The sequence below is a fragment of the Gopherus evgoodei genome, chromosome 1 (genome assembly GCF_007399415.2).
Source record: "Gopherus evgoodei ecotype Sinaloan lineage chromosome 1, rGopEvg1_v1.p, whole genome shotgun sequence".
Classification (NCBI taxonomy): domain Eukaryota; kingdom Metazoa; phylum Chordata; order Testudines; family Testudinidae; genus Gopherus; species Gopherus evgoodei.
In genome coordinates this window covers 348,666,763-348,689,602 of record NC_044322.1, presented here as the reverse complement: position 1 = coordinate 348,689,602, position 22,840 = coordinate 348,666,763, and the positions used below count along the sequence as shown (strand labels likewise).

General features: G+C 39.0%; 1 protein-coding gene across 3 annotated transcripts in view; it reads left to right on the top strand.

Annotated features, from left to right (window-relative positions):
- SEMA3E (semaphorin 3E) overlaps positions 1–22,840 on the top strand; it is a 279,606-nt gene that overhangs the window by 37,727 nt on the left and 219,039 nt on the right. Inside the window, exon 2 of one of the 3 annotated variants that reach the window (XM_030561491.1) lies at positions 10,640–11,433. The exons of 1 other annotated variant lie outside the window; for it this stretch is intronic. In XM_030561491.1, the coding sequence (XP_030417351.1) occupies positions 11,319–11,433 (115 nt within the window). In that variant the 5' untranslated portion in view covers positions 10,640–11,318. Of the gene's footprint in view, positions 1–10,639; positions 11,434–11,752; positions 11,812–22,840 lie in introns of those variants that run through there. One more of the 3 variants, XM_030561590.1, reaches the window with a different exon arrangement.

The following is a 22,840-nucleotide window of genomic DNA, read 5'->3' as shown; positions in this document are numbered from 1 at the left end:
GTCTATTTATAAATGATGGGGCTTCCACCACATCCCTTGGGAGACTATTCCACATCCTAATGCATTTTTTTTCCCAAGATTCAGCCTAAATATTCCCTTTCTTAGTTTTATCCTGTTACTTCAGATTTTATATTTTTGTATTACACCGAAATAAGCCCACTCCCTTGTGGGTTCCAGATTTGTGTAGATAGTTAACGTATCCACTCTTAACCCCAGATTCCACAAGCTACTCTGTGTGGGCATAGGAGTGCTAATGGCATGGAGTAACTTTCAGGATTTGGCCCATAGTATTCGCACATAATTTTGGATCCTGATTTCAAAAGTCAAAGGTGTTTTCAATCTGGCATTTGATTTTTTTCATAATTGGGAAGACCAGCTGAAAAAACCAGATTTGGATTCAAGGCTGGATTCCAAATAGTATATCCAGGGTGTTTGGAATTTATTTCTCACCAAATAGAAACCTATCAGTATAGAAGGGTAACAGTCTTACTGATATTTGTACTTATTTTTCACACAAGCAGACGTTTTCACTCCCATACAGTCCTACTAAAAGTATGTGATGTTACCAGTGACAAAAAGTCCTCTGATTCTTAACAGGACAGAAATTTATCATTGTATTGCTATAATTAAATAAAACAATTATACCTACCACTTACAAGGTTCTTTTCATCCAAAGATTCCAAAAGACTTTACAAAGGAATATAACTTTTTTATGCCCATTGTAGATCTGGGGAAACAGTGGTATGTGTAGGTTTGGGTTAAAAGTTTCAGAAGCTGCCACTGATTTAGGATGCCTCAGTTCTTGGGTGTCTAATTTAAGACCCCTAAGCCTATACTTTTCAGAAGTGCTGAGAACCTCATGTTCTTATTGACTTTAATTGAGCTGCAGGTGCTCAGTACCACTGAAAATCAGGCTTCTAAAGACAGTTATCTCAAGCTGCCCACTGAAAAATTAAGGTACCCAAAATGACTCAACACTTTGGGGATAAGTATCACGGCAAGTCAGTGGTAGAGAGAAATAGAACCTACATCTCTTGTACCCCATTTGCACTGCTCTCAGTTAAGCAGTTAATTATTCCCACAGACCTGTGGACACCTGCATGTATGGAACATCTGCACCAGCCCAAACAGTAGGATTAAATATCTACAAATAAATTATACCTGAAAATGCTACTGAACTTTGACATTGCAGAGCTGTAAAATTGGATTCTTTAAGTTTAATTACCACAATCACTGACTTTTATTACTGGAATAATGTGAAATGACTGGAGAGATTTGGATACCTGAGTAGGTGTAGGTATGGGGTAACACAATACTCATCCATCCTTACTAATGATATGTGTGATCTCAGCAGGGAGGCAACAGATTTCTTTGGGATGAAAGCCATCAAATATCTAGCAGTAAAACAGGACTGACACTCCAATTGCATCTCCACAAGGTCATAATTTAAATGATTACCTTAATGCTTTTTGATGCCTGGTCACCCAGCTTGCTAAAATATGAAGTTACTGAATCTTCAAAAATGAGAGTGCACTAAAAACATAGAATTTTCAAGTGGTCCAGTCTGATTGCTAGTGGCCCAAATAAATATGTGTCTAGACTGATGTCCAGCATGTAAGGGAATGGTAATAAGTGCATCCATCGTCATTACAGGGCAGATGGTAAAAAACAATCATTCACTATTCATGATGTAAGAAAAACTCAAATTCAGAGTGTAAATCTGGAACTTTCTTTGTTTCAAGTTGTGCATGATAAAGAGCAGTGATGAGATGTTCTATTTTTTTAAAACAATTGTAATTTTGCCTATGATGTAGCTGATACAGTAGTTTTTAAATCCTGTTCTAATACAGAGAAAAATGTGGATTGGATATTCTGGGTTTTTCCTGAAAGAGTGATGACATGGTTAAGGCTGGGATTTCAGAAGAGTTTATGGGATTTTGGTGCCTAATTCCCTAAAGTTCTATATCTCCAGGTACTGAAATTGTTTGCGAGCTTGGCTACACAGAGGATTTGCCAGCCACCAGTTTAGCTGCACTGGCCAGCCACCAGTTTAGCTGCACTAATTCAAAACCTCTAGTACTAACGGGCAAAACTTACCTATGCTTGAAGTCAGGGTTGGTTGCACTGGTGCAAATCGCCGCATATAGCAGCTTACTGTGTCTGCAGTGGGGATTGCTGCTGGTGCAGTTGCACTGGAAGCTGGCCTCCAACAACTGTAAATGGGACAAATCCAGCATGTAGCCAGGGATGTGATGCCATAAGTTTGTTGCAATGGGAATGTGGAATCCATTAAGTGGCAATAAAACTGGAATTGATTTTCAAATAATTTGTATTACAATGCATATGCAATTTTAAAGCCTGCAACCGATTTGTGGTAAAATCAATTCATTATTTATAACTGCTTTTTAATTTCACCTTTAATATGATTATCAAAATGAAACATGGCCTAAAGTTTCAGACAGAAAATTTGTATGTTATGGTTGTTTTGTGTCTAAACAACCAACGTTAACTTTGTTAACAAGTGTTTCTGTTGTCACCCAAACCATTGCATTCATGTGCAGAGAGAGGCTAATAACTGGAATCAAATGACTACAAAGTACCTTTTGAAGCAAATAATATTACCTACATATAACCAATTATTTCCTAAATACAGTGCCATTGAAGAACCAAGGAACAATCAATTGGAGGTAAGATCATTAGAGAGCTTAAAGGGACAAACACATTACTTTTATTGTTCGTTCAGGCCAAAAAAAGGCATCATTAGCTTTGACTGGTTTTTTTAATGTATATTCTTCCTGTTGAGTTAATAGGAAATAGCTGGTACACGTAAACACTGAGTAGTGAACTTTTAACCACCCTGTTATTATTTGCTGCCCTGTGATCAGAAGAAAAATATGACATTTCAGTTTTCCTTGATCGTCAACAAATAAATGTTGTTGGTTTTTTTCCCCATTTAGAGACCATAGAATTTGTTAACAACAACAACAAAAGTCGTCAAACCTCACATTCAAGTAGAAAAATCAGTAATTTGATTTTCATCCAAGAATAACCATACAATTCAGTGACCCATGTACTAATCATGAACCAGGTATATACATCTGATTTCAGGAGTAGGATATTCTGATTTGACTTTCTTTTATTGTAAACTGGTAAAATATCTGTGAAAACAACAGCATTTGAAGGACACTCGTGTATTTTACCTTGTCCCCGCTTCCCCCCAAAAAAGGTTAACTAGAGTAAGTGATCTACCTCAAGAATACTAGGAACCTTATTGGCATTCACCTGTCATTAATTTTAGAAATGGCATTACTGCAAACAGCAATTCTTAAAGGATAATAAATTCCAACAGTTACTTCTCAAACCCTAATCTTTTTGGAATTAAAAAAAGCGTAATTTATTTAAGAATTCTTTTTTCTGTATAGCATTGATTTTAAATAAAATGTTGTGGTCAGCTTAAAATATAGGTTCCTGATCATCAAATGCTTATGTTTATTGCCTGTTGTCCAAAGTAGATCCTGAATCAAAGTGAGAATGCACCATCTCTAAGAGTATGTGTACACTATGGGATTATTCCGATTTTGCAGAAACTGGTTTTGTAAAACAGATTGTATAAAGTCGAGTGCATGTGGCCACACTAAGCACATTAATTTGATGGTGTGTGTCCATGTACCGAGGCTAGCGTCGATTTTTGGAGCATTGCACTGTGGGTAGCTATCCCATAGTTCCCACAGTCTCCCCCGCCCATTGGAATTCTTGTTTGAGATCCCAATGCATGATGGTGCAAAAACAGTGTCGCGGGTGATTCTGGGTAAATGTCATCACTCGATCCTTCCTTCTTGAAAGCAATGGCAGACAATCATTTCACGCCCTTTTTCCCTGGATTGCCCTGGCAGACGCCATAGCATGGCAACCATGGAGTCTGTTTTGCCTTTTGTCACTGTCACCGTATGTTTACTGGATGCTGCTGACAGAAGTGGTACTGCAGTGCTCCACAGCAGCATTCATTTGCCTTGGCAAGGTAGCAGAGACAGTTACCATCCCTATTGCACCGTCTGCCATTGAAAATTGGCGATGAGATGACGGTTATCAATCATTTTGTACCGTTTGCAATTGGAAATTGGCGATGATGGTTATCAATCATTTTGTACCGTCTGCAGCTGTCATGGGTGCTCCTGGCCATCCTCCCTGAGGTCGGCCGGGGGCGCATGGACAAAAATGGGAATGACTCCCCGGGTCATTCCCTTCTTTATGTTTTGTCTAAAAATAGAGTCAGTCCTGCCTAGAATATGGGGCAAGTTTACTGGAGAGCACAGCCACTCCAGGTCAGAGCCCCAGAGATCCCGCAGAAATGATGAGCTGCATGCCATTCTAGGGGGTTCCCCTGCAACAACCCCACCCATTGCTTCCCTCCTCCCCCAACCCTCCGGGGCTACCATGGCAGTGTCCCCCCATTTGTGTGATGAAGTAATAAAGAATGCAGGAGTAAGAAACACTGACTTGTTAGTGAGATAAAATGAGGGGGAGGAAGCCTCCCACTGCTATGATAGTCCAGGCAGTACAGAATCTTTTCTTTAGACTTGAAAGTGGGAGGCTGATAGAGCTCAGCCTCCAGTTGCTATGATGAGGACAGTTACCAGCCGTTCTGTACCTTCTGCCGGAAATGACAGGGAGTCATTCCCATTTTTACCCAGGTGCCCCCAGCCGACCTCACCGAGGCCAGCCAGGCGCACTCACAGGATGATGATGGTTTTCCACCATTTTGTATCGTCTGCCATCAGGAAAAGAAGGGGAGGGGATGCTGCTGTTCAGCACCACGTCTACCAGCAGCATGCAGTACACATACAGTGACATTGAAAAATGGCAAGAAACGATTGTTTTCCCTTTTCTTTCACGGCGAGTGGGAGGGGTAAATTGAGATATACCCTGAACCACCCCGTACAATGTTTTTGACCCTTCAGGCATTGGGAGCTCAGCCAAGAATGCAAATGCTTTTTGGAGACTGCGGGGACTGTGGGATAGCTGGAGTCCTTAGTCTCCCCTCCCTCCCTCCATGATCATCCATTTGTATCTTTGGCTTTCCGTTATGCTTGTCACGCAGCACTGTGCTGAGTCCTGCTGTGGCCTCTTTCTATCATAGCCTGGAAATTTTTTCAAATGCTTTGTCATTTCGTCTTCTGTAACAGAGCTCTGATAGAACAGATTTGTCTCCCCATACAGCGATCAGATCCAGTATCTCCCGTATGGTCCATGCTGGAGCTCTTTTTGTATTTGGAACTGCATCGCCACCCATGCTGATCAGAGCTCGACGCTGGGCAAACAGAAAATGAAATTCAAAGGTTCACAGGGCTTTTCCTGTCTACCTGGCCAGTGCATCCGAGTTCAGATTGCTTTCCAGAGCGGTCACAATGGTGCACTGTGGGATACCGCCTGTAGGCCAATACCGTCAATTTGCGGCCACACTAACCCTAATCCAACATGGCAATACCGATTTCAGTGTTACTCCTTTCATCGGGGAGGAGTACAGAAACAGGTTTAAAGAGCCCTTTATATTGATATAAAGGGCCTCATTGTGTCGACGGGTGCAGAGTTAAATCAGTTTAATGCTGCTAAATTCGGTTTAAACGTGTAGTGTAGACCAGCCCTCACACAATAGAGAAGTAATGCTCCACAAGAACATTAAATACATTAATATAACATTAGGGTCTGACTTCAGCAGACAAAAGCAAAGACCTCCTGCGCCAAACTTTACCTGATGTCGGGATGAAAAGTGTTATATAAGAGCTAGGTATTATTACGCTGTTGTTCCTCTGTATTGACAGTCTCTGGGAATACTGTTTCACCATCAGTTAACACATCATAGCAGGGGTCAATGGGGTCATCCAAGTGGATCTGTGCCTTTCTTTCTGAGACATCCCAGAGGGTAGTATCGGGCAATTGCTTACCTGCTACTACTGCTCTGTCATCTGCATGTTCTGTCTTGTCAACCCTCTGGTTTATTGAGCATTTGGTGTGGGGGGGGGATGTTATAGGGTCAGTGAGGAATTTTGGGTTGTGGTGCTTCCAGTATATTAATGAAATACAGATTTATATTGCTGCCTTTTCTGACCCTACCAATGAAATGGAGCCATTTACCAGTGCTTAACAGGATATGGGAATGAGGCTAACTGACTGAGATAAGAGAGAGAATGATCATAGACTAGTAAATTTCATCTTTATTTTATCTGCCTATTGTAGATATTTCTTCATAGTAGTATCTAAAAGCTGAAATGGCAGAAATAACATCAGCACCTGATGGATGTGAGCTTGCTGATGTACACCAGCTGAGAATCTGATCCAGTCAACATAAAAGTTGTGTGCTTTTTATTCTCACCGTATCATTTAAGAAAGAGAGAAGATTCCCAGGACAGTAAAGTGTATCATGTTCAAAATCGGACTGTGAGCCAGAACTCCAGGCTGGTTATTAAAATATGTTAAGGCTATACTTGGACCACCTCCGTTTAAAAGCTGTAAACACTTCATTTTGTTTTATTGTTATAACATTTAGAATTTGTTACTGTTGCTAGTAGCTGAGAGTCTGCTTACTTATATCATGCCATGTTTACATGTCACTGTACACACTGCACTTAAATCAGTTTGCATAATATGTTAGAAGTGTTTTGTTAAGAATGTTTAGATTTACAGGCTTGGTGATTTCATTGGAATTGTTCTGGATTTACAATCATCCAAATGAGAACAGAGCCTGGCTACAGTATTTAAGTATGCAATGCACAATATAATTAATAGTCCAATAGATGCAGTTTTAAATTATACCTACAGAAATATTACTCAGACTTTATATAACAATTTGTTGTGCTTTCCTTTTCTTACAGACGTACTTAAGTCTTGTTCTTTAGGAAGCTGTAATCACAGAACTGTTCTGCCATCTGGAGTATATACCTTATATATTACACTAGTGTAAATCCAGAGCAAGACTATAGTGGTTATTGGATTTGTACTAGTGTCACTGAATGCAGTTTCTCCCTATATTCTTAAAAACTCTGCACTTTCCAATCATGAAATCACTTATCCCCCTGCCAACATCTGCTTTACTGGGATTAAGTTTCTGAGACTGATTCAAAGTTGACCAAGATGAACCATTGCATTTAGTTTATTAACTCAAATATTAGAGTTACACTTGCCTTGGTTATATATCGCAGTCTCTCAGGATCCCAGCCAGGTACTCACACTCATCTGAGATTAAATCCTAATATTTGAAAATTTATATAGTTTCTCTTCTATCCAAAGAGTTCAAAACCCTTTACAAACATGCCGTACTACACTCCTGTGGGGTAGGTATGTTAGTATGCCCATTTAACTGAGGGGACAAAAGGGCACAGAAAGGTTATCTGTCTTGCCTCAGGTGGCCAGACTTGCAGATGTGTAGCTGTCCCTCCATGACTCACATTGCACATTCTGCACTTCAAGTTTGGGCAATGGCATGTAAGAGAAAAACAGATCCAGTGTAACAAAGACCACCTTCCTACACTGATGTAGAAAAAAGCCAGATAAATGGTCTAGAATAGGAATTCCTCTCCACAACCCCGCCACCTCAGTCCCCAGCAACTCCCTCCAAATAAATCAGTTGCCTCATACAAATATGCAATTGTCCCTTTTCTCGGGGACACCCTTCCAATCTATTCATCCCGCACACCAGTCTCTCAGTCAGGGTGGATAATAATCAATGATTTAAAAAAAAACTCAGATTTTTTTAAATTCGGATTTTTTTTGATAAAATGCTTTTTGAAGAAAAAAACTATCTAAAGATACATTATAGCTTAAAGATATCTCATCATGGAATAGGGATTATAAATTCTAATTCTATAGTATCAGACAATATATTCATGTAATATTTAAGAAAAGTTTTGTAAATGAGTTCCAGTAGTTCATGGATTAGGGACCCAATCTTATGGGGTTCCATAGACTTCTGTATAGATTATTTAAATTAATCTTTCTATCTATCCCAGTGGGACTCAGTGCTCAGTCTAGAGGATACCATCAGAGATGCTTAGTTTTGCAGTTCTCAAACTGTGGATTTGTGTCTCCAGAGCTAACGTGCTTGTTAACAGTGAAAATGTTTTTAAATAAATAATAATATATAGAGGTGAAAAATAAAAGACCTCAACCCTATTGTCCCTCTGCAAATTTGTGTACACAGAGTCAATCCCTGATCTCTCTCTAAAAGTGAAATTTTAAAAAGTTCAACGAATAAAAGAAGATTGTTGGAGGTGGAATAGATCTGGACACGGAGAAGAAGTCTGGAGATAAATATGAGAAGCAAGGGACATATGCTTTCTTTATTGAAATATTATATGTTTGCTTTTGAAGAGAAAAATCCAGAATATTTAATGTTGTTGTTTTAGTTAAATAAAACAATGTAAATGCCTATCTGGTGATGTTCTCCTCCTAATACAGCATGGCAAGAAAATCCTCCAAATATTAATGATTAACCTGTTGAATTGAAGATAGTTCACCTCCCAATGACTTCATAAATATCTGCTTCAATTACTTATGATAAATGAAATAACCAAACATTCAGTCTTTTTCTGATATAGCTGTAAAACTAATCTGAAACTTTTTCAAAATAAATCACTGTTTAAAAACGTATAGTGTGTACCTTCTAAAAATGAAACCTACATCAATTTCTGTGTCGTGAAGAATATGTATTAAGGGTATAACAAAATACAAGAATGCACTTTTATGTACAAATCCATGATTAAATTGAGTCTTCCTGACTAGTGATTTAAATCAGTTTGATTTAAATCAAATCCACCCTGGCTTCAGTTATCCCCTGAGGAGCTTTTCTCCTCACAGCAGCCATAGCTTCTGGTGCTGGGGAGCCTAATGCTGTGTCTCCTTCCCTGGCTAGGGGCTCAGTCTACTCAAAGCTCCCATTGCCGGACACCTTCCACAGCTCCCTCAGAGTTTCTCATGAGAGGCTCTGAGGGCAGTGACAGGAAGGGAACGGGGGCAGGGCCTCGAGCAATGATCCTGCCCACTCTGTTGAGAGGCTGAAGAGTCTCATTTCAGATCAAAAAGCCTCATCCTCTGGCCAAAAGGTAAAAATTAGGCTCGCTGGGCAGGTCTTGCTGATTCTATTGGAACCAAAACTCTGATAATTGCCATTATATGTTTAAAAACAAATACTACTCTTATACGTCTATATCTACAGTGTACAGTACGAACAGTTTTGGGTGGCAGAGGAATTGTAATTTGCTCAGGTACACATCTTATCTTGGCTCAAATGTGCATCTCCCTCCATTTGGGGCTAATGCAGCATCTTCCCCACAGTTTCTATCAACTAAAGTTTAAAGCAATCGAAGCAAAAAGGGGTGTAGCCATAACATTTTCAAAAGTGAACCTAATTTGGTGCATTAACTTTTGGCTGTACTACCTGGGACTCCTGAGGCCTGAGTTTTTCAGAGGTGCTGAGCATTTATAGTAGTGGATGTGGTATAAGAATCTGAAGAACAGAACAGAGTACAGCAAGATAATTTGGAAGTTTTGAGGCTCATACTATATGGATATGTTTTTCATATTGTACACCTGCACCCAGAACTTTGGATGGGCACTTATTGTAATACATTAAGTTAAAGGCTGCTCCATTGTCCATACAGAGATCCTCAAAAGCCTAGGAGTAAAAATGCTGTTTTGATCATCCCAAATTTGCAATGTTTCAGCAATTTTAGGCTTAAGCTTATACTTGAGAGAAAAATGAGTCCTCTAGTATTTTAAACTCAGTTAAGGATATTATTTTAATTAGGAAATATGCAAATACAGTTAATACAAATGTACAGAACCTCAGCCAAAGCCCGTTGAAATTAACTGGAGTCTCTCCATTAATCTTGGTCATTGGATCAGGCTATATACAACACCTTGTTAGTTAAAGCACACGGCCCATTGACTGAGCCTTCTAATACTTCGGTGAGGTAGGTATTTTAATACCCATCTTGCAAATGGTAAACTCAAGCACATTGAGGTCAGTGTTCTGCTCTAAGGCACACTCTAGGCACACTCCCTCATAAATGTATACCAGATGTAAACCGACACACATTAGATACCAATGCTTTGGTTTTGACACAGCTATATTTTCTAATTATAGATTTTGAAAGTTTTCTATGCTTTCTCGATTACACTTTAAGAGGTGTCTGATGGGCAGTTGAAGACCTGATATTGCTTTATCATGCCATCTAAACAATACATTCCCTTTGTTTATACATGTAATATATGTGTCTGACCCTGCGAACACTTATTTGCATAAGCAGCTTTATTCACGTATAAACATGTCAGTGGGATCAGAACCACAGATCTTATGTAAAGTAAGTATAATGGAGGGATTTTACGGTACAGAAATTATAATCTGAAGGGAAACTGAATTCAGCAAGGTATCTTTAAAAGCAAGGTAAAACAATAAATAAATAAATAAATAAATAAATAGTATGCAAGACTGATATTTATTTGTTTACTGATCTGTGTATTAATGTGCTGTTTAATTAGTTTAAATTATGATATATTTAAACAGTTAATGATACAGTGAATCCTGCTCTTTAATTATTCTGGGAACAACAACTAAAATGACTTTCTAAAACATATTTTTCCAAAGGGAGGGGAAGAGGGAATCCTGGACCCCATCCTGGTGCCCGAGAATGAGAGATCATTAAGCAACTGGAAGGATCAGTGCACAGCACATGGATCAGAAACATTCATAGAAGCAGCAAGTAGTGTATATTACCTCAACCCTTACTGAACTTTCCCAGTAAATACAGCATGCTGACAGCCTGGCATCCCTGCTGGGTGGATCCTGCAACTCCAGGAGGGAATGGCACTTCTTGTTTTTAATTAGCAAAGGTGAAAGGTGAATTAAAACTAGCTGTTTGGCAAGTCTGAGCAAGGGACTGAGTTCTGAAGAGCACCAAGGAGGAGAGTTCCCCCCCCCCCCATGAATTGCTGAGCAGGAGGGACTGAAAATACAGCTTCTTCCTGAATCCACTGGCAGAGTTACTGAAGAGAGCTCAAGACACAACACTGCAGAGTAACGCCTTGGAATGTCCTCTCAGTTTATAAACAGTTGTCGCAGGGAGAGAATATTTTTACATGACATTTGCACAGCCTGACAATGTGGAGCTGTATGCTGTTCTGATGAGAACTGCATTTCCCATAGAGATCCTCACAAACTGTACAGAAAAAGACTTAGCTGCATTGGGAAAGTCAAGAGTGGAACTTGAAGCTTTTAAAAACAAAACAACTAAGTGAAGAAGCACAAGAATTTGATCTTGGGCAGCATGGCATCTATTAAGGACCTTTTAATCCTGGCACTATATGGCTTGTTACTAGAGTTACCGACCTCATGTCATACAACAGATACAAGGCTGCCAAGATTACGTCTGTCACATAAAGGTAGGTCAGTATGTCAGCTAGGTTTTGTGACAAATTCAATCTTGCTGTAACTCCACCACTTCAGTGGAATTATTACACCACGGATGAATTTGGACACTTGACAGAATGAAATATTCCTATTCAGAAATTAATATGAATGATTTTTCCTGTGCTTAATAAAGGGTGCAATTTAGTTTGCTGTAGACAGCAATATTTATTTTAAAACATTTCTACTGATTCATAGTGGCTACTACAATAGCCTTTTACACCTTAGAGTGCATTAAACTAGCTAGTCACTCTGTCATTATTCTCCATCTTCTGTGAAGATTGTTCTCTAACAAGGATGAAATGCAGTAGATAACACATGTCAATAGTTTATGATGTGCTATCGTCTACCAGGTAAGTCCTAAGCAGTTAAATGCCTGTTTTATACATTTTGCTGTGGATCCAACTTATGTATATAGTGAATTCATGTGCAGCCTGGTGACTCATCTTGTAAACTAGCAAATGTCATCACACTATAATTAAAATGACTGCCAATATAAGTCTGCTTTCAGTTTGACTGAATTGCCCAAAGATAAATGTCATTTTGCTATGAAATAGGTGGGTGGGTATAGAACTCTTGACTCTTTATTTTAGTTGCAGTTTACCTGAAGTTTGAATCCCTCCTCCATAATTCCAAATAAAATCCTATGAGTCAACCTATGCCCTCATTTGCACCTGGGTAGTAGGGTTGAATAGGTTTAAATTCATTCCCAGGTTTCTTTATTTCAGCTTAAGCCTTTTTTACATAAACACTTGTGCAGTTCCATGCAATTGTAGTTCTCTGCAGCAGCACACACATTAACAGATGACATAACTAGAAAATATGCAGCAGATTGTTGTTGCAGAGGAAGTTAAAAGGACAGAGTGTGCATCATATGCCCATAATCTGTCACTAAGAAATGTTTTTATATTATCTATTGTACAAAGATTAAAATAAAGTGACTCCCTTCTTTGATGACCTAACAAGGATGGGGAAGCAGGAGGGAAGGAAGAGGGAAACATATTTGAGAAAAAAGAATAGGAGTACTTGTGGTACCTTAGAGACTAACAAATTTATTATAGCATGAGCTTTTGTGGGCTGCAGCTCACTTCATCGGATGGATGATCTTTTTGCGGATACAGACTAACACGGCTACTACTCCGATACTTGAGAAAAATTACTGTCATTATTAAAACAGTCAATGAAGCTTCATCAATATGAAATATGTTATAATAGCAATTTTTTAAAAATGTATTGGCATCAGACTACAAGTACACACTGTACAGAGTGTAAACTAGCATGAGACTAAACAGGACTTAATTGTTCTTTATATAGCAATCTGAATTACCAGTTATGGGAGAAAGAAAGGAAAAGCTGAATAGGATAATTGGTCTGAATGTCTTGTTAGAGGGCTAATAGAAGTGGGTTTTGCTTTTATAGACCATTTGGAATACTTTTTAGTGGAAGAAAGATTAGTCTTAAGGAGCTGTTTTGTAATTGAACCAGTGATTAACGTCAATGAATGAAATGAATTGATCCTAGTTTTATACAGGAGACCTTACTTTTTTTGACATATGGTTTTCAAAAATAGTAGAAGCTATTGATAAGTGTTGACTTTATCCTGCTCTATGGAATCCCTCTCTTCTGGAAACAACATATTTGAGTGTCAATTTCTTGTTAGGTGTAATTAGAAATACTGTAAGTATCATAGATATTACTTGGTGGTAATGGGGTGGGAGAGAGGAAAAAGACATAATGAATGAGATAAATAGTCCTACTGTTGTGTTAATACAGGGTGCTGGAATAACTGCCACTTTTGGCAAGCTTCCCATGGTGGTTCTGTAGGTATTAAATGTTTCTACTCTCACTTAGTAGGGTAAATTGTTTTTCCACTGGTTAGAATCAATGTGCATTTCACTGCATGCTGCTTTCATTTTCAGAGAGCTAATAATTTGGTCATAACACATCATAATTCTGTGATGCTTTTAAATAGATTATAAAATACCAGTTTCTCACTCATGGCCAAATTTTGACCCCATTGAAGCCAGCTGTCACTGATTCCAATGACTTTACTGTGACAAAGATTTGGCCCTAATGCATTGACTCTGCTCCCTGATATGAGCACACTTATCACTACCTTATATTTGGTTCATATATGTACTGCAACTGATTTTACAAGTTACACTGTGCTGGGTTCCTGCGTGCATATTCAAAGTCAAAAGTTAGAAGTGGCATACCTGTTTGCATCCTGGGAACACCTATTGTAATTCTCCCAGCTAAAAGAATGTAGCATTCAAGAGCAAGACAATGACTAAATGTCCTTGATCTGTTCACTAACCAAATATGAATAGCAGGAGGGTCTCCCATCCTAACTTTATAGTTCCAGAGGGCTGTTGCTCTGTGTACCAAACAGGCAATAGAGTAATTATAATGAAATTATAACTTGTCCTCTTTACAAAGCCAAGTTATGCTTTGGAGTAAGTTGCCATTTTGAGATAGGTGACAAAGTCCATATAGGTAGTTATAGTATAGAATAGCCATAAAATCTGCGCAGAGACAAATTTATAACAAACACTGATTAATAGAACTGTGTTTGCTATTCACACTTCTCCGGTTTGTGGCTGTGTATGTTCATGGCTAATCAGGACTTGGAAGATTATATGATAGATAGTTTGGAGGACTGTATGACTGGTAGTACAAGGAGGTATATGCCCAAGAATCAAAAGGATTTTTAACTCATCTGTTTAAAAAGATTTGTACTTCAAAATATGTAAAACATTTTCCATGAGCTAGAAATTAGGGAAGGAGTTTAACTTATTAATATTTAGTTTAATATCAGAAATGGGCTCATTTGAAATAGCTGTGAAGCAGGAGATCCTTTTTCTGCAGAGTAGGCAAGGACTGGCCAATAGCAGTGCACACTTTTCACACCCATGAGCAGCAATATAAAGTTCCTGATGCACTAGGGTAACCTTTGTGGATGAGACTAGCACAGTCGCCATGCTAAAGGGACAGACTGTGTAACCCTTACTCATGTGTATCAGCACCTACTCACTTAATTAGCTTCCATGGCAGTTCATCAGTAGCAGTACATTCTTGAATTACCAATACATTTGTTAAGCCTCACATAAACTGTATTGGTGATTTTTAGTAAGGTGGACACCTGTCTGCAAGAAACGGGCTTTCAGTTCAGTTTACCCAGAATCTGCTCTTGCTTCCACTAGAGTCAATGAGAGTTTCACCACTGACTTAAGTGGGAACAGAATCAGAGTTATAGTTAACTCAACAGCCATTGGATGGTTGCAGCTTTTGGTTACTAATTGTCTGAACCAATCTGAACCAGTGACAATGTGTTCCCTCTTCCATTATGATTTCCTTGAGCCATCCATTCACCTTTCAGTTATCAGGAGATTTATACGAGGATTTAGAAAAATGTTCTTGGTTTCATGTTCATTTAGTGCACAGTTTTGTCTAAAGGTCATCATCTGATGATGGACAATAAACATCTTAGGGTGCATTATTACATCAAACTATTGATTCATGCTGATTTGTAGAGTTACAGATATATTACTGCTGTGTTCACTATTATAGAGAAATAAAGTTTCTACATTAGTATGTTACAAGTTGACAGCTACATTTAAAAAGATATAAAAAATCATTAGCTCATTTTATGTATAATACAGACTCTGCCTAATGAGGTGATAATGGAAGCCAAGTTTCAGCTAATAGTCTTTATCGGCTGATGGTAAAATTCTTTCCCAATATCCCACAGTTAGCATTCTCAGCCTGGGAAACACATAATTAAGGTGGAATCAATAGGCACTGTATGTTTAACAGAAACTATTTACATTACATTTTGAAGTAGGACTGGTTTTGCAGAGGACAGTAGGTCTATATTTAAAAGCTAGCACAGCCGTGTTAACAGGATCTGGATCAAAAACTTTCATGAAAATGTTTGATACCCCTTAAAAATTCAATTTACAATGCATTTTAAACTATGCTTTGTGGTAATGCATTTTTGTGTTTGGCCAAAGAGAAAAAAGTACAGAAATCCACCCAATAAAAATTAGCCAGAGTAAACAAAGGCTTTGGTATAATAATAATAATAAAAAGATTGTTTTTGTATCTGACTGAGTTCAGTGCATGAATCCATCCCATCACTTATTTTCACTAGCTAATTCAAGAAATCTCAGAAATTAGAGATGAGCAGAGAAAAAAGATAAGATCTCATTAGTCCATTTCCCTGCAAATGTAGGTTTCCTCCTTACATTATTAACAGACTGTCAGGTTGGGTATTAAATGTGCCAAGTGGTGAACCTTTCATCTCTTCCCTTGGGAAACTGTTTGACAACCTACTGCATCTCTGTCAGGAAACTTCGCTGATATTATCATCCAAATTTTCATCCAAATTTCCTTCTCGGTTTCATCTTATTACATCTACTTATATCACCTAACTCCTCTCAGATATTTGTATTTATGTTGCTCCTTTGCCACTCCTTAGCCAAGCTGTACAAATTTACCCCTTTAATCTTTCCTCATAATCACGTCTCAATCTCTGGATCTTTTTCTTGCTTTTCTCTGAACTCATCCAATATGTGGGTTTTACCCTTCTGATAAATCATATCTGTGGAGGGTATATGTGCGTTTGAAGGCGTCCTCCACCTCAGCCCATCTTCTTTTCCTAATTTATATGTCTATTTCCTTTTTCTGTTCTTAATTCCTCCTGCAGTTTAGTGAAGCTGTAGGCAAGCAGAAGGAGAAAGTTGGACTAAAAAAGAAGTGAGCTCTTCTCTAAGGACAAACAATTTCAAATAAGGACAGGAGAGAGGGCTGAAGAGAGGTAGAAAACTTGAATGTCATCCATATCTGAATGTGAATTTTAACGTATATGATTAATTTCTGGGTTTTAGATTTGTTTAATCACCATTGAGGGCTGTTGTAATTTGTTAAGAAATTTGGTTCTCTGTCATTGTAGTTAAAATTGAGGCAGCATCGCCACTGCAACAATTTTCAACTATAACTTCCTAGGTGACATCAGCTTTGAATTTCTTTTCTTTTTTTTTTTTTTACTAAGCATGATCAAACTTTTAACTTTAACATTGTACTAAGCTAGGACCATTGAAACTGTTCATTTCGAATCTCGTTAGTTGTTGTGATGGTTCTTTGAATTATCTAGGAATTGTCTCGGAGCCCCAGTCATGGACCCGGACACAAAGACTGCTGCTGCTGCACAGAATGCATTGCCTTCTTTTATCAGAGATTCACTTGAAAAAACAATCCTGATTTCTGAGAATGGATTTGCAAGCATTCACCAAACAAGTTTGATGAATAGGTTGCTCATAAACTTTGCACGGTTGACTACTTATGTTGTATGTGTGAGACTGAACACCTGAATCACATGGTATTGGTTCTGATTCCTGACTGGATGGATGCAACTTTTTAACTGAAGTATAATAAATACAGCAAAATGAAGAGCAAATTTCTGGGAGAGAATTTTTAGCTAAATGATCATTAATGATTGTAAGTATGCCAATTGCTTTATGAATGCACAGTGTTCATCTCAATACTCCAAATAAATGATTGTAGAGCCACATGAATCCTAATTAAGGCTAACATTTTGTCACAGACATTTTTAGTAAAAGTCAGGGACAGGTCACAGGCAACAAAGCAAAATTAATGGAAGCCCATGACCTGTCCCTGACTTTTACTGAAAATATCCCTGACAAAATGAGGAGCTCAGCTGCAGGGTCCCCATGCTGCCTGTGGAGGATGGGCACCTGCAGGGGCTGCTCAGAGCTCTGGGGCCCCCACCGCCGTGCCTATGGGGACTTGGAGCTCCAGTGTCCCCTGGTTCAGAGTTCCAGGTATCTTGCCACCCAAGGCGGCTGGGACCTTTGAAAGACTCCGGGCTCCCATGGGACCTCAGAACTCTGGGGCTCCACTGCCTTTGGCAGCTCAGAGCTCTGGGGTACCCCCACCGCCCGTGGCAGCTGGGAGCTTTGGGGTACCCCTGCCACATGTGGCGGTTTGGAGCTTCTAGGTCCCCTGCCCCCTGTGGCAGCCAGGAAGTGCAGGGGGCCCCTGTCCCCTGCAGCAGCTGGGAGCTGCAGGGGGACCCGGGTGCCTGAGTGACCAGGAGCTGCAGCCCCACCGCCCATGGCATCTGGGAACTCCGCAGAGCCCCTGGCATGTCTGGCCACGGAGACCCTGCAACTCCTGGCTGACAGGGCTGAATTCATGGTGGTTGCTGGGAGTCACGGATTTTGTGACTTCTGCGACCTTCATGACTAAATTGTAGCCTTAATCCTAACCAACTCAGTTTGCTTACAATGTACTATGGAGGCCTATTCTCTCAATATCACAGTAAATGGAAATTATTCAGAGGGCTCAATGAGAGAGTTACCTATTCAGGCTCTGGGTCAGATCTGAGCTACAACTGGATGAGGATCTAGTTCTTTAGGGGTATATGACATGAATTGGTATCCATGACTTTTTTGCACTTGGATTCTTCGCCACACATGATGTATGTAGGGCACTGCAATTCTGAGTGTTTGGGAAATTAAGAACTATATTATGGCTGTAGTTCTATGGAATGTGGCTGCGAATAAAGACTAATAACCAGAATTATGAAACAATCTGTGTCTCTGTCTTTCTCTATTTTTCTCTTTACCCAAATTCTTGACGCTAGATAGGACTCAGTGTCAGTGCAGAAATGTCCTGGGGGGAAAAATACAGATAGGAGCTCTTTTGTCTAAGGTTCACTTCTGTTTTCTCTCTCCTTTTTTGCTGTCTCCCACTGATCAGACAACTGATTCCTTACACTGAAACCATGGCAGTTTTTAGGTTTTTCCAACTGAGCCTAAAGGGGCTTGTTCACTAGAGCTGGAATTTCTGGCAAAGAACTCACCAGCTCCTCTCATAACTACATCTTATTAACAAAGGCTTTTGTGGGTTTTGTTGCAGCAAAATTCTGAAGGGATACAATGTATTGGTGTTTGTCTTGAAGCAGACAGCTTGCAGTATAACTTCAATTGGCTTGCTGATTTTGTTTTAGAGAACTGGGTGTCATCTGAAGTTTCTAAGCAGTTATCTTGCTGCTTTCAAAGAGCTAACACCATCTGTTGTTGTAAACTTTTTTAAACACATTGCCTGAGTTATTATTCCTCTGGAAAAGAAAGCTGTATTTTAGTTAAATACATGCAGGATTAATATTATTTATGTGATTTACAGTATGCTGTGCAGGGCCACGCATCTGTTTCAAACCTTTTGAGAAACTTTTGGGTCAATAAATATTGTAAAACTGTGCGGTGGGAATACTAAATATTATTAAATCTAGTGTCCTGGTTTTCTTCATGTAGTCAGTCAAAGATCATGAAACCACAAAGTGCAGCCATCATTAATTACAAAATATTCATTTTTAAAAAAAACACAGACCCTGCAAGGAAAAAGGTGCAAATCTTTATTTTACAGCTGACACCCATTTAGCTTGAATACATTATTCTTAATGTTGTATTTATTAGATAATCTGTTCTGCACTTAAATAGCCAGTTAAGGATACAAGATAGCAACATGAAAGAAAATGTTGATGAAGAAAGCTGGTGAAAATTTTGTGCTGCTGCAAAAAAACACTAACTACATTATGAGCTTGGTTTCAGTTCAAAGTTTCTGTAAAATAAAGTAAATGGATCTGTGTTTGTTTTAAAGAAATGGACATTTAAGTTAGCAGCATAAATATTGAGTTTTGGGAACTGAGCAGATCTTCTATATACACTGACTTATTAAAATATTATTCCCTTTTCTGAAAATTAATAATTCACTTAATGCAGAGTTTCAATAACAGAAATGTTAGCAGCCTGTCCATGCCTTTGGCATTTAACTCTGGAAAATGCCTTTCTCCCCTCTCTCACTTGTTTCAATCTGCCTCAGTGTTACACATTCTCACTGTGGAGGAGGAAAGTTGTGAGCAGTTCACCTTGTTAACCAAGTCAGTTGCGGGCTAACATAATCGAATTTCCCCCCCCTCAAGATCTTCTGTAGTTAAAATGAAGCTATAAAATGATAAGATTTCACCATGATAGATCTCTCTGTCCAGCAGCTCTATAGTACTCACAGTGAATTTTGCCCTTACAGAAAAAAGGAGCACAGAAATATACCACCAGATGATTACTTTTCAGGAAAATCTTTGATCTTTGTTACCATCATCAAAAATCTGAACAAAAATACTTGTCATGGAGTTGGTTAAAAGAGGACAGAGGAGGTTCTCTCTTTGTGCACTTCAGGAATCCTTCTGCCTTAAGATCCTTTGCCACTAGGTCTTTTCAGAAGTCATTTAAATTACACCATATCAGTGAGGCATCTGGATACAATGCTCAACCTCACTACACGGAGCGAGTAAATCACCTCAACATGTTTCCCCCATCCTGTTGTTTCTTTTACAATCTACCAGAGATTTGTGGGTTTTTTACTAATGGGCTATGTGTAGGTCCTCACAGATATGATTAGAGGTGAAAGATCTGTTTACGGTTTCTGTACAAGTATATGCAGGTGGTCTGTAACCCTCAGACATAACAACATCGAATTCCTGCCAAACCTCTCCTGGTGCTGGTATGATGCACTCACTATGAATAGCAGCCAGTAGCTGTAAAGTTTGCATGGCTCATACAGCTAGAAGAGAAATCTAAATAGACTGAAAACTTTAACTCATCCTTAAATTACTCTTTATTAGGCTCCGGTGAAAATAGATACTACTTGCTGGAGATCTAGTTCATCCACCTTGCTGCCTGTCTGAACGATACAACATGCAACATCCTTTGCTACATAATAAGTCAATTAGGACTCTGATCTAAAGCCCATTTAAAGTCAATAGGAGTCTTGGTATTGACATTAATGGATTTTGGATTAGGCCTTGAGTACAGTGAAGCTGTTTTTCAAACTGAAATGTTAGTCAGTGTGTAGGAATGCCACCTGCTTGTGTTCCATGTTTTAAACCTATTGGGGAAGACTGTCAGTGTGAAACAGAACCTCACACCATGGTATATTATAAAAAAAACTGTTTTGAGATACTAAAGTTGCTGTATTATTTATCTCCAAAGAACTTCATGATTAACACGTGACCACCATTGGTTATAGATAGATTGTATGGTGACAGTTGGACCTCCAGTATCAAGAAGAATATTCAAGATAGTTATCACAGGCTGCACAAGTTAGTTGGGAAACTACTTTCAATGCTTCTGGAAGACAACAGGTAAGAAGACATATGAGATAAAGCCTGAATCAGCCTATTAACCATTCAACTTGGAGGAAACGCTGGAGTTTGCTAAGTGCAAAAAACCCTATTTTTCATAGGCACCTTATGTAGTACAGGTTTTAAGTGACATTATAAGTTTATTTATGTTAACATTCACACCAGAAATCTAGCTATGAGTTACACACTTTCAGTCAGGGGACTTGAAACAATATTATATGATTTATGTGACCAGTTGTAACTCAGCATAGTTTGAATTATTGGACTGAGTATTTAACAGCAAACCATGGAGTAAATGCAAGGTTAGAAAACTGATATATTCAAGAAAATCCTGATCTGTAGCAGACAACAGGGAAAATGTAGTGAAATAAAGTATTTGATGGGACTTATTCACTCAACTGTAATTATAGGTTGATTATATGCCAGCATCCTGAGGAGGGCAATATATAGTTGACTTTGGAGTCTGATCCAGCTGCAGAGAAAAAAAGACTAGAGTATATGATTGTTAGGAAATTATGTTGCTGACATTTCAATGTCATCAGCACTGAAATGTTTCCGTTTTCAGGCAGTATACTCCTTCAATGAAGCTTCTGAGTCTCATCCTTTGTCTCTGTTTCTTTATCCTCAAATAGAATATTTACTAACAGATTTAGGAGGGGAACTCTCTGGTATGCTAATGATTTTTTTGGCAAGCTGCTAATAAAACAATTTTTAAGCCAAAGAATTAATGTTTGGAAGAAAGTCATGTAAGTGTAGGAAGACTCATGATTCTATATGTACCTAGTCTATACTTACCTCTTTTGTGTTTATTTTTATTTAAAGGGCTGTTGATGTCAAACTGTGAAGGGATTTAGGCTTCCCAAGGAAGTTGAACAATGGGGTCCTTACGGGTGCTAAATTTGTTTTATAAGGGGGGGAGGGATATAGCTTGTACTTGTAACATACAAAATATTTGTTTAATAGGCTTAATAAAATAGCAAGAGCAACTGTAAACGTATTTTACTTGTTGAAGTACAGTAAGTGCCACAGAAGGACTGACCATTTCTTACTCTGATCTTGCTGACCTTCGCTGAAGAGAATGATTTAAAATGAATGCAAAATATTGTAATCCTCAAAACTTCAGTATCAATAAATTGAGGTTTTTTCCCCAGCTATTAGTCCTCAACACAGTGTTACCAAAATTTAATATCAGTACTCTTTCTGGCCATTCTGTACTTATCTTGAAGATAAATCATCACTTAAGTCACTTTGCAGCTGGAAAGCTAGAGGCTTGTGAGTGTTGTCAAGAACTCCTCCAACTCTTATTTACAACTAAGTCAAGTATTTTACTGTGGGTGGGTATGTGGCATAAGCAAGAGTAAAAGAAAATAAGCTTGCTCATTTGTGTATTAAATGATTCCGTTCAGCTGATCGAGAATGTTATGATGCAAAGCTTGGAAATATCTGTTCTCTCTGAGCACAGAAAGATGTAAGCTGGTAAGTAATATGCTTGCCTTTTAGGTTTCTCATTCCTATTACAAGTCCTTGTTGCAGAGATGTCCTGCACCTCTTTATGTCATTCAGTCTCTTCACTGTCTTCTCTTTCTCTGCTCCCTCATTTCAGGCCTTACAAAGTCCTTCTGCATATTTTCAGGTTACACAGAAGTCTGGACGAGTACCCATTTTCAGGAAACACTACAGGCGTAAAGAGGGTGTGTAACAAGCTCACTCATGATTGGAAGGATTAGTTGGCATCACCTCCTTCGGCTGCTCACCCCCTTGGTGTCTATGGACTCAGGACGCTCCTTCTTCCTGGCTTGGTCCCTTTGGCCAGGTCACTATAGTCCTTCCCTTCTGGGGCATCAAAGTCCCGCTGGACAAACTGTGTAACTGTGGTCTCTGGCAGTCTTCTGATTCAAGTCAATAGCACTGACCCAGTGGCCTGTGGGGATCTCACATCCACCTGCTACCCCAGGTTCCAGCCCAGGGATCCTAAAATCAGCAACCAAAGTTTACCATTTCCATGAGATTCTTCCTACTTTGCCCTCTGCAGGCTTTTTTCTCCACCACCTATCTATGTAAATCCCTTCCTTTGGGCTCAGGGTCCCAGCCCGTTTCTTCCTTCTCTCCTCACTATGCCCAGAGAGTGACTGCAGACCTCCACCTCTTCCTACCAGCCC